The sequence below is a fragment of the Ambystoma mexicanum genome, chromosome 1q, assembly GCF_040938575.1.
Source record: "Ambystoma mexicanum isolate Mex_15411 chromosome 1q, UKY_AmexF1_1, whole genome shotgun sequence".
Lineage (NCBI taxonomy): Eukaryota > Metazoa > Chordata > Amphibia > Caudata > Ambystomatidae > Ambystoma > Ambystoma mexicanum.
Window position 1 is genome coordinate 1,256,314,328 of NC_090922.1, and position 16,201 is coordinate 1,256,330,528.

At 44.8% G+C, this 16,201-nt stretch overlaps 1 protein-coding gene across 1 annotated transcript in view; it reads right to left on the reverse strand.

The window, feature by feature from the left end:
* HOOK1 (hook microtubule tethering protein 1) overlaps positions 1-16,201 on the reverse strand; it is a 1,744,708-nt gene that overhangs the window by 46,471 nt on the left and 1,682,036 nt on the right. The window contains exon 20 of the mRNA XM_069642072.1: positions 12,934-13,035. Within this exon, the coding sequence (XP_069498173.1) occupies positions 12,934-13,035 (102 nt within the window). The remainder of the gene's footprint in view (positions 1-12,933; positions 13,036-16,201) is intronic.

The window sequence follows — 16,201 nt, forward strand, 5'->3', positions numbered from 1 at the left end:
GATGCTCACATACATTTACATCAACATGTGTCATTTGACATGAATGCATCTGTCTTCAATGACCAATTAGGGAACAAGCACTTAAATGCAATTAATGCAAAATATGTTTTCCAGCAGTTGTGACACTCACCATAAATAGACCACAGGTATGGTTCATTAGTATGATCTATGATCATCAATGGGTTAATCATCATCACCCTGGTGTCAGCTGACATGCTGTTACATAAACAAGTATCTGGGTGCAGTGTGATGCATGGGAAAATGTTTCGAAGAGACCCTTCTTTTATAGACACACATTCAGGCACTCCAGCCTACTGCTTGCACTGTACAGTAGTTTCATCAAAATACATGACTGTGGTAATTTCCCTTGTGGGGGGAGGGAATAGATAGGTTTATGTAGATGTGTAGGGGGCAGTAGTAGCAAGTCTATAATGGGCCAGGGGTCGCTAACCAGCCAGTACTCTCAACCATTATGGAGGAGCTGAGCCAGCCCAGAGTAAATGCTGAGCACTCACTCAGCTGCTTTACGCAGTGCTCTTGTGGTGGGTTAAACTGTCAAAGGGAAATGCGGTTTACCTTTGACAGTTTCTGTTAACAATTGTGCATGTCCAAGGAACCATGGCCTTTTGCTTCCCCAGCCTTGCATGGCCCATTGGGGATGCAGGCAGGGGAACTGCATCTCTAAATGTGCATGGGGTGCTCTTGCGCTTCTCTTCACATTCAGACTGGCTGTGGCAGTGAACTGGGGGTGCTCCTGCGCACATGTGTAGGAACCAGGGAGCACTCTTTGCTTCCTAGTTCCTGTTCGCGTGGTGCGGGATGTGGAGGGCTTACATGTTCCCTGGAGGCAGCGTTGCAGTGAGGAGTAGCATCTGGACTGGGGATGAAGGTAAGAGCATGAAGAATGTATTATGTATGTATGTGTGTGCGTGACTGAATAAGTAGAGCAAATTACTTACCTCTTGATAAAGTTCTTTGTGATGGATGTTCCTCGCAAGGAGTCCTCATCTAAAACTATCTGCCAGTGCATTCATAGAGGCGCTGCAATCCTTGACCTTAGTTAGATTTTTTTCCCAAGCACTTTGATACTGAGGGAGTGCAGAACCAAGGTGAACTAGCTATGCACAAAGCGGAGCAGGTTGCGAAGGGGATAAGGAGTTCATGGGGGGAACATTCATCAGAAAGAACATTACAGTGAGGAAAGTAATTTGATATTCTAATGGATTTCTTTTTTTACCACAGATTCTGCATCTATGATCGACTCCCGTACAGTAATTTGATCTGGAGGAGGGAGGAGAGCATGGACATCACCTAAACCAATAACCTCCACTCTAGCAAAGCAAGCATCCTGTCTAAGAATCCAAGAACTAATGTTTTGCAAACGTGTGCAGAGAAGCCCAAGTAGCCAACTGGAAAATATCCGGGACAGGAACTCCACTTTGTATAATCGAGGTGGCAGCTAGGCCTCTGGCGGAATGTGTCATGAGACCTTTGGGCACATCCTTACCAGTCACATCGTAGCATTCCGAGATGTAGAGCAAAATCCACATTGACAGGCTCTGTTTGATCACAGCCCTGCCAGTACAGGCACCAGCATTACTAACAAAACGCTGGTCGTCTTTCCTGTTCTCCCTTGTCCAAGAGACAAAGTAGCTGAGGGCCTGCACCGGGCCGAGCCCATGGCATCTGTGCCAAACTAAGCAGTCAATCCAGAACTGAGGATGTGGAACAGGTCAAATGTCAGACCCCTCTCCATGCCCCATGCAGAAAATTCGTGCCACCTATAGGCATAAATGCATTTGCGATGGCATCTGTGACAAACTAAGCAGTAAATCCAGAACTGAGGATGTGGAACAGGTCAAATATCAGACCCCTCTCCCTGCCCCATGCAGAAAATTCATGCCACATATAGGCATAAATGCATTTGTGGTGGGCCTCCTCGCAGAGAGGACTACGTCCAGGACGTCCTCTGACAAATCCCACTCTGTATACCTCAACCTTTTAGCTGACAGGCAGGAGGTTCAGGTTGGCGAGTTTAGGATGGAAGACTCATCCTTCTGACCAGGGGAGACACTTTTATTTATTTATTTATTTAGTCGCTTGTATAGCACACAAAACCCAGAGGCATCTAGGCGCTTTTAGCTTAGGAAATTGGTTACATTTGTTTCTTACGGTGAACAGGTTACAGTCATAGTATGTTGCCTAAGATCTGCAGTTACAGGTGGGTAAGGTACGACCAGATTTAGGACCACACTTTAAGGGAGACTGCACCTATGGTGCTACATCAAAATATGAATATGCAGTTACAATAAGGTAAGATACAAGTTAATAATAAGAACACACTTTGGAAAAGACTCACCTCATGGTACGGGGTGCTACGTCAAAATATGCAGTTACAATCAGGTAAGATGCAAGTTAATATAGGAACACACTTTGCGAAAGCCTCACCTCATGGTACGGGTGGTACTTCAAAACATGCAGTTATAATCAGGTAAAATGCGAGTTAATTTAGGAACACACTTTGGGAAAGCCTCACCTCAAGGTACGGGGTGCTACATCAAAATATGCAGTTACAATCAGGTAAGATGCAAGTTGATTTTAAGAGCACATTTTGGAAAAGCCTCACCTCGTGGTACGGGCTGCTACGTCAGAATATGCAGTTACAATCAGGTAAAATGCGATTTAATTTTAAAAGCACACTTTGGAAAAGCCTCACTAAGTGTGGCGAGGTGCTACAACAAAATCAACAGAATGAGCAGTTACAGGGAGATAGGGAACATGAAGGACGCAAACTAGAGTAAGCTAGTAGACATATTATTACAATACAGCCTTAGGGCAAACTTCACAGAAGGCTTAGTGAAGACAGGATTGGTGAAGATAGGATAAGTGGTGCGTATAGCGGAATTAGAGGGATGGAACAATCCGTTCTCCCTCAGTACGTAGCGATCAAAATGATCTTGGACCTGAACATACATGGTCTCCTGGCAGGAATTGGTAGGAACACATATAGGCTCATTATGAGTTTCCTGGTTTCCCGCCGGTAATTCAGGCGGGATAATGTGAAATTACCATAGCGTCTCTGCCGCCCAATATCTCCATATTACCGGGATATTACGGGCAGCGGAGACGCTGTCCCATAGTAATGGTGCCTGGGATTTAGGCAGTTATCTGCCGGTAGGGGCCTGATCTACCGGCATGTCAGGCCTGCTGGTAGGTCAGAGCCCCTACCCGCAGACTTGGAGTTGGCCGGTCCAGAAAGGTGCTGGTATACATTGTTACCGGCACTTAATTTCCGGACCAGCCAGCTTGTAATGAGTAGGTCGAAATCCCACTTAAACCCCAGAGGTACCTGTCACAGAAATTCCCTGGAGCAGAGCCACCTGCACTTCCTATTCACACTGGAAGTGAAGAGGTCCACCTGAGGAGTCCTCCATCAGGAGAATATCTCTGCCAGAATTTCCTGACAGGGCTCCCATTTGTGGGAGGCCAACGTCTGTCATCATCTTGATTGTTGGACACAGCCTTCCTTTTTGTGTCCTGGGTCCCCTCCACCACTGGGAGTCTTGAGCGTGAGGCGCACGTTGCCTGGCGCGGGATTGGAACAGAATGCAGACTTGAGTCCCTGATGGGGCGGGACCGCACAGAAAAATCCAAAACCATGTCAGTGCTAGACACCCGGTCAGACCTCACAAACGATGTGTCCTTCAAGAAAGAGACTGAAACATACAAATCTTGCAAACATCGGAGTTAACGTTCCCTTCTATGTCCAAAAACTTTCTTTGCCCTAAAGAGGGCTAGGCCACCGTTCAAGTTGACAGCCAGTTAGCAGCCGAAACTCGAGTTGTCATTCGTCCAGGAACATCTTTCTTAGTCAAGAAGTGCCTCATTTTGCTCTTTGGGTAATTGAATAACTAAGCATTGATTGCTTATATGTGAGACAACTGCATAGGAGTTATGCCAGTCTGCACACCTGTCGGGATACCCTTTGCGTTTTTATTAGTTTGCCTTTTTGTTTACAATTTTTGGGTGTGGTGGTCTTTGGAGTTTCATGTTGAGTACTGTGCACGGTTTTGGTACAATTCAGTTGGGTGCGCACAGGGAGGGTCTTGTTTCGTGTTCTGGCTCTATGCAATATCACCACAGTAATACATGTTCATTTTTGTGTATAATGTTGTTATGGTTATATCTGTTTATTTTTGCCATATTTTGTCTTTTTTGCTAATACTTTCAACAATATTTATTAAAAAATGGAATCCTTTTGCTATTCTCTATATTTAGTAAACACAGTTAGATTTTCTAACTCATTCAAATTCTTAGTATTGACTATTTTTACGTCAATTTGGCAGCTACCTCTCCCCCCTTGTTGATTGTCATGCTGCTGCAGAGGCACGCAGCACACAGCATAGGTGAAAGATATAAATATGTGTTTTAATCAAGCCTTAAATCTTTCGGCTCGTGTAGAAAAAAGGGTGCTCTGCCAGACTACGGGCACCCAAATGTACCAGCAAACTCTGCATGGCCAGTAATATTATGCAGAGTAATGATAGCAAAAGAAAACATCTTCATGCTGGCTCTGCCAGTGTATGCCAGTAATTCCATGTATGAACATTCTCTTATTAGCTTTGCCCTTAGTGCCAATACAAATCTCCTACCAAAGGAAGAAAACATGGTATTGCTGGCTGCACAAATGCTTGCCCAACTCCTGCATCGAAATTTAAGAGTCCTTTTCAAGTTGACTTTGCTCTCAACATTGAAGAAACATGTCCTCATTTGCCTCCAACCATCATGTAAGAACACACATCATAGTGGTTTTGACCCTTATGTGAGTAGAAAATCCCATGCCACAGAATATGTCCAGTCTGCCTGGTCGCTTGCGCTTTAAAACACCCACCCCAAATCACCATCCATGTAATAACATTCATTAAGAAGACTTTAACCAGTAATGCCAGTAAAACATGTAAGAAAACGTCCATGTTCCAATGCCCCTTACCAGGGCCCTAAACTTGTACGCACACATTCATAACCATTCACCCACCAGTCACTCACCCAGTGTCGGCTGGTGAATTTTTAAATTGAAAGGGCATAAACATTTCCCACAAATATGCCAGAATGACAGAGAGTAGCGAGTGAGCCAATTCATCCAAAGAGGTTTCAGGGGTGTTTCTTTCCTCCCCTCAATATACATGTGTGAATACGGAGTTAAAATGGTGCATTATACAGTAACATTCTGCGAAAATTTGGTTTTGTAGGGTAACTCCAATCCAAGAATCCAATAGATGTAAATCACAAACATTGCACAGGAGCATTAGTACTTTAATTATCTTAATGCTTTGGCATTTAAAATGCAATGCCACAATATGAAAACTGGTGTAAACTTGCTGCACAATGTAGGCTAGTCTAGGCACTTAATAACACTTTTCATGTTTGCTTTAGCCTTGATGATGGGCAGTAGAAAATGCCATGCCTTAGTGAGACATACTTAGACTGGCTGCGCCAAAATGCTATTCTAACCACGTAATAACACTTATCATGCTTACCTTATCATAGATGCCCTGAAAAATATGCAAAGTCACAGTAAGTAAAGGCTACACTGGAGGCATTCAAATGCCAGTCTAGGCAGGTAATAACACTTAGCATGATTGCTTTATCATTATCTCGCTCGGCAGGTGCGGGAGCCAATCAGGTAGTTCCAAACCCGGGCTGAATCTACAGATGTAAGTCCGGGTTTGGAGTCACCCGAGTGTTTTGCGCACCAGCCCTCCAACCGTTGCAGCTGTTGTCCCTCCTCCCCTGCCTCCTGCGTCCCCCAATCCAACTTACCTTAAATGGGCTCCTCATCCCATTTCCTCAGTCCAAGCGGAGCCCAGACTTCTATTTCCATGGCAACCCTGACTATCCCCAGCTGCTGCTGCGAAAGAAGCAGTGCAGGCTTTTTTTTTAAATTGCTTTTACCACCTCAAGGGTTTGCTAATAGCAATAATCCATTGTTCTGCTGGCTTCACCGGCCCGGTAACAGCACCAGGGCCCGGCGTTAAGCCCTCGCTTTGCTCGTGCCTGTAACTTGGCCCTCCAGGGCGTTAACGGCCAGTGAAGCCCGCAGAACGGGGGATTATTGCTTAAGAGATGCCTAGTAAAAAATGTCAAGCCACAGTAAGAAATTGCTAAAATGGCTGTACCAAAATGCCAGCCTTGCCACGTAATAACACTTATCATGACTAGATTGTCTGCTTTACACACGACAGGAACCAGAGCTGGTTCCTGCAACCTGGAGCATAGGAGCCGGAGGCCCACCTACAGTGGAATCCCCCAGAGCGACAGATTTGGCAAAAATGGTATAACATTTTTTGGGGGGTAAATGTGTGTGCATGCAGATGTATATTATACATATTATGCCAGTGTAGTTTTTTCTTTGGCATGGCATTTTTAATTGGGCATTGTAAGGGTGCAGAAGGAGGCGACTGAAACACAGGTGGCATGGTGTTGGCTATAGACTTGTATTAATTTGGAAAATAAAGAGAAACCCCTATTCGTCCCTAACTTCTAAGAGGGGTTTCCCTGCCTCAACTAAATACTAAGGATTCTGTCAGGATGACCAAGAAAATAAAGAGCCCACCATTCTATGTCCAAAAACCTATTTCCGTCCCTTGCTCTTATAACTGAACTAAAGAATTGGTATGTTTTTCTAGTCCAGAAGAATGGCTCAGTTCTTCTGGACAACGGAATATAGTTACAAAGGTTAGGTGGGACCGTAACCTGAGGGAATGACTCCCTTCCCCAGGTTGCAATCCATTTCCAAAAGCACAAAAAGTTCCAGGCTGGAAGTTCCAAAGTAGTAAGTTCTCAACAGATACAGTCCCAGTTCAAAACATCACCATTCATTATTGCCCATAGTTTCTCACTATTGGGTTCCTGGAAAATACCTCCTCTCCAGTTATCAAATTTCTTGATTTATTACCACCAGGGGATATGTATCCCTTTTCCTAGTCTATGTGCCCAAGGAGAATGCCTCCTTCTCCTGGTATTCTAGTAGCACCGTCGCTCCACACCAGGGGGAATGTCTCCCTTTCCATGGTCTCACTTTTACAATTCACAATGCCAGGTGGAATGTCTCCCTTCCCCTGGCTTTTATCAGCCTTCTCAAGGCAGTTCAAACTGCCAGGGGGAATGACTCCCTTCCCCTGGCATTTCTCGGGCTTTACACAGCAGTTCACACATGCCAGGGGGAATGACTCCATTCCCTTTCTCAGGATTTACATGACAGTTCACAATGCCAGGTGGAATGAGTCCCTACCCCTGGCCTTAATCAAATTACTTGGTTTCCACAATTATCAGGGCAAGAGGGAATGACTCGCTTCCTCTGACCTTTGTATATATCTTAGGGCGCTGGGGTATTCGTCCTCTCTCAAGGGTTACCAACTTGGTTTACTTACCTGCCAAGTATGGTGAGCCCTAAAGGAGTATTTCTCTTTACTTATCATTGTTCACAGTATGAGGGCTTTTCCGTAAATGACAAAGTTCCCATAACTCAAGGGAATCTCTTCTTTGTTCTGGCTTCCCTTTTCCGCTCATGATCTTGGAGTATTCTCCGTTCTATAGGTTCCACTAACTTGGTTTACTCTCCTGCCAAGTATGGTTGATTTCTCTCAATAGCTTTTCGCTGGGAGGACTTCTCACCCAGTATCTTTTGTTTGCCAAGATTTGGTTTGCTCTACTGGGACGAGGAAGATCTCCACTCTTCCTCCCTTGGTTGACCACAGCCCTCAGGGTTCCCCAGCGTATTCCCGGGCATGCCCCACATACCTTTTTGCTTGGCTCATGGGGTTCCGGACTCCTCTGGCATCTGTAGCTCGCCTTGGCTTCCTCTTGGTTCTCGTGGTTAGTTCTCATGCTGCTGCGGCTTCGCCACGCTCCTATCTCAACTAAGTTATGACTTCTCGGTATGTATAACAAGTCATGTTCATATCTGTAACCAGCGCCACGATGCCCTATGGGCTGCCTGTGCGCTTAACAAATGCGAATAAATAAATAAATAAATAAATAAATCTCCCTGGACTTAGGGTCTTCCGCAGACCGCTCAGTTTCCTGCTCCTCTGGCTCTGGAACCGGACGTCGGCTCCTCCAGCCTTCAGGTAAGTCCTTCTTTCTTCCTTCTTCGGACGCTGAGTGCCTGCCGCATGCGTCCTGGTGTGCAGCATCTTCCATCAGCGCTGCTCCGCTCCCATGCTCAAAGCTCCTCCAGGGCGGGACTGACTCAGGAGGTTGTCCGTTCTTTCTTTTTACCTTGTGTTTTGCACAGGCCTTTTCTGAGCGACTGAGCTCAGTGCAGTTGTTTGCCATGTTGATTTTCAGGGCTCCAAACTTCTCTATCGTCTCAATATTACTATTGTGGTTCTCCACTGGTTCACATGGATTCTTCTTGGTCCCAGTCCTTGAGTCTATGTCAAATGGGTAGTCCTTACTCTTCCTCGTTCCAGTACTTCTCAAGAAGGAGGTTGGGTTTCTTATCGTACACACACACATGGAAGTGTGGGGTTCTGAAATGATCTGTTTATGATAGGAGGGTCAGGAAGGGTGTGATGGTGTATAGGAATACCGCGCTCTCCCATGATAGTCGTCCCTAGTCCCACAGGGGGGATCCCTCCACATGAGATCCTCCTTCTAAGTACCACCCCCAAGCGGACTATTGGGTAGTGGCCTCACCTCCCGGGCCTCATGGGAAGGGGTGCCCCCTAGGGGAGAAGAGACAACATCCAAGGATTCGTCACAGCATCTAGGATAAAGCAAGCATGATATCAGTTTTTACGTGACTACACTAGCATTTTTGTGCAGCCTGTTTATTTGTTTCTTCAGCATGGCATGTTTCACTGACATCTATAATAAAGCAAGCTTGATATGTGTAATTAAGTAGCTAAACTGGCATTTTTGTTAGCCAGTCTAGCTATTTCTTTGGCGTGGCATTTTTTACTGGATGTCTATATTAAAGCAAACCTGATATATGTTGTTATGTCTCTAGCCTCGCCTTTTTGTGCAGCCTGTTTGGGCATGTTTTTATATTGTGGCATGGCATTTTCAATGAGAAATTCAACAGGATTATGTTTTTACGTGGGGATACTGTCATACATTGTCAGAACCAGTGTGGACATGATTTCTTATAGTATCATTACTGGCATTATTCGCAAAGCAAACAGGAGTATGTTCTTTTGTGGGAATATTGACATATATTGGTGTAGTCACCATGGGAATGTAAGGGCACAGCCAGCATGAAACTGTTTTTATACTGGCATATATTGTGGGCAAAGGGATCATGAAAATGCGTTGGGAAATGATTCTGTGTACTGTTGAAGAAAGACTTGCATCTATCAGATCTGTTCATGAGTCACCCTACACAATCAATTTCAAAATGTCTGGTTTTTACCCAATGTTACACTTAAAGTGTGCTGTAAAATGCAACATTTTAACCCTTTATTCAAAAAACATTCTCATGGAGAGAACCACCCTACCGACCTTGGTTTGTTCGAGCTTCCTCGCTACACTTGGTAGCTCTGGCAATTTTGTGGGAAATATTGACGCCTCTCCAATTAAATAATTCTCCAGCCATGGAAAAGGCATGGGTGGGAAGGCAGGTGGTAGGGACTATTGGAAGGACCACCCCATTAAACGAAAAAGTAAATTACAGAGAAGTCATTTATTTTGATTAAACCATGTAGAACTCCCTGCTAGGATAGCTGATCTCAATGACCACTGTCACCTAAACAAAGACATATAGGTAGGAATTTGGAAGCTCCATGTCTACCCTCCCTCAAGAGTACTGTCGGACCTCAATGACATACACTCAGGGGTCTCAGATTTCCTGGTGCCATGCTTGAGTGGGCAATCCAGTTCTGTTTTGTTCCCCTTTGGATTCTGAGACTTTTTCTTTAACATTTGAAATTTAGGAGACCTGAGAGCTCTGTACACAATCACACTTCTACGAGCAGATGGGGATTCCTACAGGCCCTCTATTCCCTTGTCTGACATTACCAGAAAGGGATTACACAGACACATAACATCAACAAACACAGACTGGTAGAACACCTGGAGAGCTTCCACGGAAACACCATTAGATAAACCCAGACAGGAAGGAAATAGAGAGGGTGTAAAACTGGAGAGGGTGGGGTGGTAATCAGTTTTACTGCCCACTATACAGTTCGGGTAGAGGCACAGAGCTCCCCAGCCAAAGTTCTCTATATGGTAGCAATGGATGAGCAAACAAGGATGAGGCTCAAGGGAGGTGATGCAGGCTGGTTCTTAGGTACAGTGAATCCCCAAGCCCACACAAAGGAATGTCCACACAATATGGTACATGCTAACACAGTACTTCTATATAAAATAGGCTTCAGATAAATATATACACATAAATAACACACTTTGCACTCAGGCAACACTATACTAATAATAGTATTAATATACACACTATGTGGTACCACAATATACTTAGATTCAGTAAAAGTGGACCAACTGCTGACAGTTATTAAAAAGCATGAGAGTTCCAAGCAAGATATGACTTCATTATTGTAGGAAGGCAGGTTAGATAAGGAACATTGGCAGAATGCTTTTTAAGACTAGATAAACAATACTGTGTGAGGATCCCCCGCACCTGGGCAACCTGGAAGGAAAAGTTAAGGTGTACTTTATCATGTATATTACAGCCCAGTCCAAATATGTTCAATAATAGTCTGCTTCTCTTTCTACTGACCCTACTACCCCAAAGCACATTGGAAGCCACAGCAGAACAGGATCCAAGATGAATCTGGAACCCCTGGATGAATCCTGAGGATGGAAGATGCTCTTCCTCGTCACAGTACCTTGGGTGCCTTGGCAAGTGAAGTGTTGGAGTTTCTTGGCTTTACTCCATGAGACCCCTCTAGGATGGACCCACCTTGGAAGGAGGAGTCGCTGGGATGTTGATGTCGAGAAGAAGAAGGGAACCAAGCAGTATCGGAAAGGCAGCACTTTCAGTCTTCACAGTGGTCTTTGTTGGTGGGTCGTTACTCCGGCTGTGGATGTGCCACAAAGGTTAAACTTGCTGTGGTCCTCGACAAGGCCTGGCTGGAGAAGATAAGACCCGTGGTGACTTTGGATGAATTTCGGTGACGACGGGTGCAGTGGCAGAAGTAGGTGTCAGGGTTCGGATTTTGCGGTTTACCGACTTTGGTTTCTTCGGTGCTGCACCCGAACACAGACCTCACAGGACTGGACTGCAGATCCTCACCTAGTCTGGATACTCAGCATGTCTTCTCAAGATATTGGTGATGGGAAACCAACCGGCAGACACTCCACTGCAGGCAGCTATCCTGGACCTTCTCCGACATGGACAAGTGGACTGATGTCATGGCAGGCATTCCCCTTGAAAGATTCCTCAAAGATTTGGAACATTCACGTCTCTGGGTGTTAGGCAGCACTATTCCAGGATACCCCCTCTTCCCGACGATACTCAGCAGCTTCGGTTCCAGTGGTCACAAACACTCCTTAGAACCCACGGCGAAACAGATTAACTTCTTGGCTTCAGGATGTTCAGGCACTCCTCTTCTGGACTCAAAAGATCCCTTCGCCACACGGCAGTCACACAGGACTGGATTCCAGGACATTCTGGGTGAATAGCAGCAGTTGCACGATGTTCCCTCGTTGCTACGGGAAGAGTTCACCTATCCCGGTCCTCTCTGGTTCAGCTCTTGAATCAGCACAGCAGTTTTCAGATTTAATGAAGAGATGCAGCTGCAGACTTCTTTGTCCAACTGAATTCCAGGATGCAAGCTTAAGATGACATCAGGTCCAGGTTTCTTGTTACAGCTTCTGACAATGAGGTGAGTGTGAGGCCCCCTGTTATACAAAACACTTCCCATTCACTCAGGCTAAGTCATGCTCAGCCAGCCAATCACAACAGGTGCATTCATGGAGTCAGAACCCAATCAGGCTATTCACTAGAAACCAGACACCCACAACACAGGATGTGGATTTGGGGTTACTCCCTAGCCTTTCAGTGCACCACAATGCATTCATTGCAGTTTCAGTCAGGGCTGGCTCAGGCATTGTGTCACGCAACGAACACCAGACACTCACAACACAGAATGCATGTTGACTACTCACTCCATTCAGGTAGGCTCCACCCACGGGTTTACCCACAACAAGCCGCCCCTGGGAAGGGTCCAGCCAGCCTGGCAGGAGGCAGCCCCAGAACCATGTATGGTCATTCCACCCAATAACTATTCAGGGGAAGGGAACAGAGCTGGGGCTGCTCAGAACTTTGAAAAACAAGGGGGTAAGGCAAAGGAAACCAAGAGGCCACCAGTGGACATCTTGCCTTTGTGTAGGAATCCATTGGTTCCTATGGTAGGGGCTGGGTATCTCAAAAACGGAGGATACCTAGAGCCACTGTCAAATCAGCATGTAGCTGCCACCAGCCCATACCCTGCTCTGTGGGCAATACACATGTGCCCCAAAACATACACTATGGGTACAGGGTTGTACACCTACCCATGGGTGCCCTAAGGGTATCCGATGGGTCTCTGTCCACCAAGAACAAAATGAAAAGCTGCACAGCCAGGTGTCCAAATTGGACCCCTCTGCAGAAAATAAGCAGAACACACAAAAAAAGAAGGTATAGGAAAAATGACAAGGAGTCCCTCTCCCTTCCCCCAATACATTTCCAGCATCACAGAGGGCAGTTTCCGACCACTGTCAGGACCCTCCTATCACATACCCCTCAGATATACTCTAGGACTTCTCACAATGGTTCAGGAATTAATAGACTGCATAAGAAGGTCGTCTGCTCTGCAAGGTGGTTGAAATGGCAGAGGTGCGCTTTACAAATCCCATATAAAGTTAACATGAGGTAACTTAAAACACGGACGCTACATACAGTTTATAAATGTTCAATACATTTCCAACAGTTACCTGTAATGTTTCAATTCTTTTATCTTTATCTGTCAATTGCTTCCTCAGTAGCATTATCTCTGCCGAGGCTGGATTTAATTTAGGATCTAGGGTTTTGATTACCTGAAAAAGAAAACATATTGTACAAAAACATCAATTAACTAAGTTGCTGGAGCAAGTGCACAAAAAACGAATTTATTTATGCATTATGCGTGCATATATTCTGGATTGGATTACATAAAATGCTAACCAATTGACTTCTACATTTAAAATAGATAATAACACAGAGGAGGACCAAAGAAGTGAAATCTGATAATTTCTCCCATGAAAGTATTTGCCACGCAACAGAAAGGCCAATCAGGTCCCAGTACATTGACACCATTTAATCCCTTAATGATAATATCTGCTTCAGTGGTTCTATGTAAATACGTTTTTTCCACAGATTATCCCAGCATTGCCCTGATTAAGTTGGTTATTTTGAAATAAAACTGTGTGATACAGAGACCTATTAGCAAATAGAACTGTGGTGGACCTTTAGAGTAATTGCAATATCATTAAAATGTACCCTTTTGCAAGGAACAGCTTATTTTTGTTTCAGCAACAACTATATTTGGCTTCCCCCCTTAAATTGAGAGCAAATATTATTATATCAAAACACACACATCTTTTCTGAACAATGAATACATAAAAGACAAACGTTCTACAGATCATATATATGTATATAAAGGATTATGAGTTGGAAAAACCTGAAACATAAATACAGTACAAGTTAATCACTGTAATAAGTACTGTGCTGTGGGTAGTTCATAGTTTCTTATCCTCCATAGGTTTGAGATGTCACAAAGGCAATGCAATACGACAGGGGCAGTCACAGTGCATCATGGAGCTGAAAGAATGCTGGTGTGCATGGTACATGCCTGTAAAAGGTCACACCCCTCCCAATACCACAGTCAATGAGTGCTTTTTAGCCCTTTTAAATTGCAATGTGGACTGCTATTAGCAGGGATGGAGAGTGAAAGGTACTCCTATTCCATAGTTCAATTTACTCCATATTGTATGGGCACCCCTGCAGGTGGACAGAACTGAAATCTTTTTGCCCCCCAAAAAAACACATTTCTCACATAAATCTTAAGTGAGTGAGGGCGCGAATGTGGCCGTGACCACACACCGCTAGCCCCACCCTACAGCACCTTACCTCATTCCCGCTTTTGAGCATCAGATGCAACACCACTGACTAAAGTGGTTTATTAGGGGGTGGAAAGAGGGTCGCATAGAGGGACGGGGACTATGGACTAGGAGTAAATTAGACACTATGGTGAGTATTTATTTCTTACTCCTGTGTCCCGTTTCCTTTCCTCCATACTGTATGGGCAATTTCAACTCATACAGTATAACGGGAGGAGGACTATTCACTGACTACTAGACTCAAACTTGTTAATTACAACTTTCTGTCTGAAAGCAGGATTTGATCCCAAGCTAGTATCTTGACAATATTGCTTAAAAAAGCTGAGGGAGAGGCCCACGCAGCTGCCTTGCTTATGACATCCCACGACACATGTCGCTGAAAAGCCACAGAGGCCTTTGCTCTTAATGGCTCTGCATGTATCCCAGTCGGTAGAGCCATACTCTTAAGTTTGTATACTTCGATGATTGCAGACATGATACACCGGGCAATGGATGCCTTGGAAGCTTGATTTCTTGGGATAGATCTCCAAATGGGACAAATGGTGCATCAGCCTTTCTGACTCCCTTAATTCTGCTGAGAATCTTATTTAGAGCTCTACTGATAGCAAGGCAGTGTAGCACTTTATCCGTGTCTGATTGCGAATTGGGAAAGAATCAGGTAGTAGTACAATCTCCTGGCTGATAGGAAAAGCTGAAACAAATTTCAAAAAGATCGTGGGATGAGTGCAGAACACTGCCATGTTCCTGTGAAAGACTGTTTGAAAAAAGCCATGACTTGGATCTCAGTCACCTTCAGTGCAATGTTAATGCAAGCAATATTGCCATTTTCCATGTCACCAACTTGATGTCAACGGATGTTCAAACGGTTTGTGTGCTCACACTGTCAATACAATATTCAAGTTCCACACTGGGTGATGACGTGTGACTGGAGGGTACATTCTAGTCAAACCCTGCATATGTCTTTTTTTTTTAAAAATATATTTTTATTGTGATCAACAGATGCATCAGCCAAAAAGCTTGAAAAACAAGAAACAAATATCACAAACTGATCACCAGTTTTATAATATTAGAGTAAGACATTTCAAACGATGGATTAGAAAAAAGAAGAGAGGCCCCCTGCCATCTAAAAGCTTAGAGCAGAAGAGAGGAAGGGTGGTAGAGAAGCAGGATAAGGAAAGAAAGAGCGAGAAGGAAGTAGGATATAATAAGAAAAAAGAAGAGAAGAAGGACAAAATGAAGATGAGCCCACGTCTCCCCCCTCCCCCACCCTCAGTCCCCTTGAGGGCTTGACCGCTATAGCAAACTGTTATCCAGTGAGATTCGAGAATACGCTTTGTCCACCAGTGGTGTTCGGCTAGCTTTGTAGTGGAGTCTATGCTTGTTGTCCAGGTTGCGTGATAGAGATGGTTTCGTCAAGGCTGCTGGTTCACAATAGACATGCCTGTGCTGGGTTTCGGGAGTGCTTTGGGCACGAGGATTTAAGCCGTTGCTTCACTTTTCTCCCGACAGTGGGGCTGGGCTGCGCGTTAGGCCTAGGCTGCTTGACCTTCATTGAGATACTGCAGGAACGGAAGCCATTGCTGGTCTATGTGTGTGTGGGTCTTCTTAATGAGGGCAGTTAGGCTTCCATGTCGTAAATGTCTTTAGCTTTGCTCAGCCAGTCTGATTTTGTAGGGAGGGAGGACGCTTTCCACTTGATCGTAACACAGACACATGCAGCTAATAGCAAGTTTCTTGGCATGTGTGGGAGAAGCACATATCTGTCTTTAATCTGTTCAATTCCGAAGAGGACCATGAGCGGAGTTAAGTCTCTGTGAATTCCTTCTATCTCGTGGATCCACCCTACGATTTCTTTCCAGAACAGCTGAATCTGGGAACAGCTCCACCATTGATGCCAGTATGTGCACACCTGTGTGCACCCTCTCCAGCAGTAGGGGGAGATGCCCTCATACATTTTTGCTAAGCGTTGCAGGGTTAGGTGCCATTGAGTCAGAATTCTGCAATTGTGCATTTTATATTGCATCGCGATCGAGGACTTCCAGACTGCCCTATATGTAGCTTTGTTATCCTCCAGCACAATTCTTGGTTCCACTTGGCTTTAGTA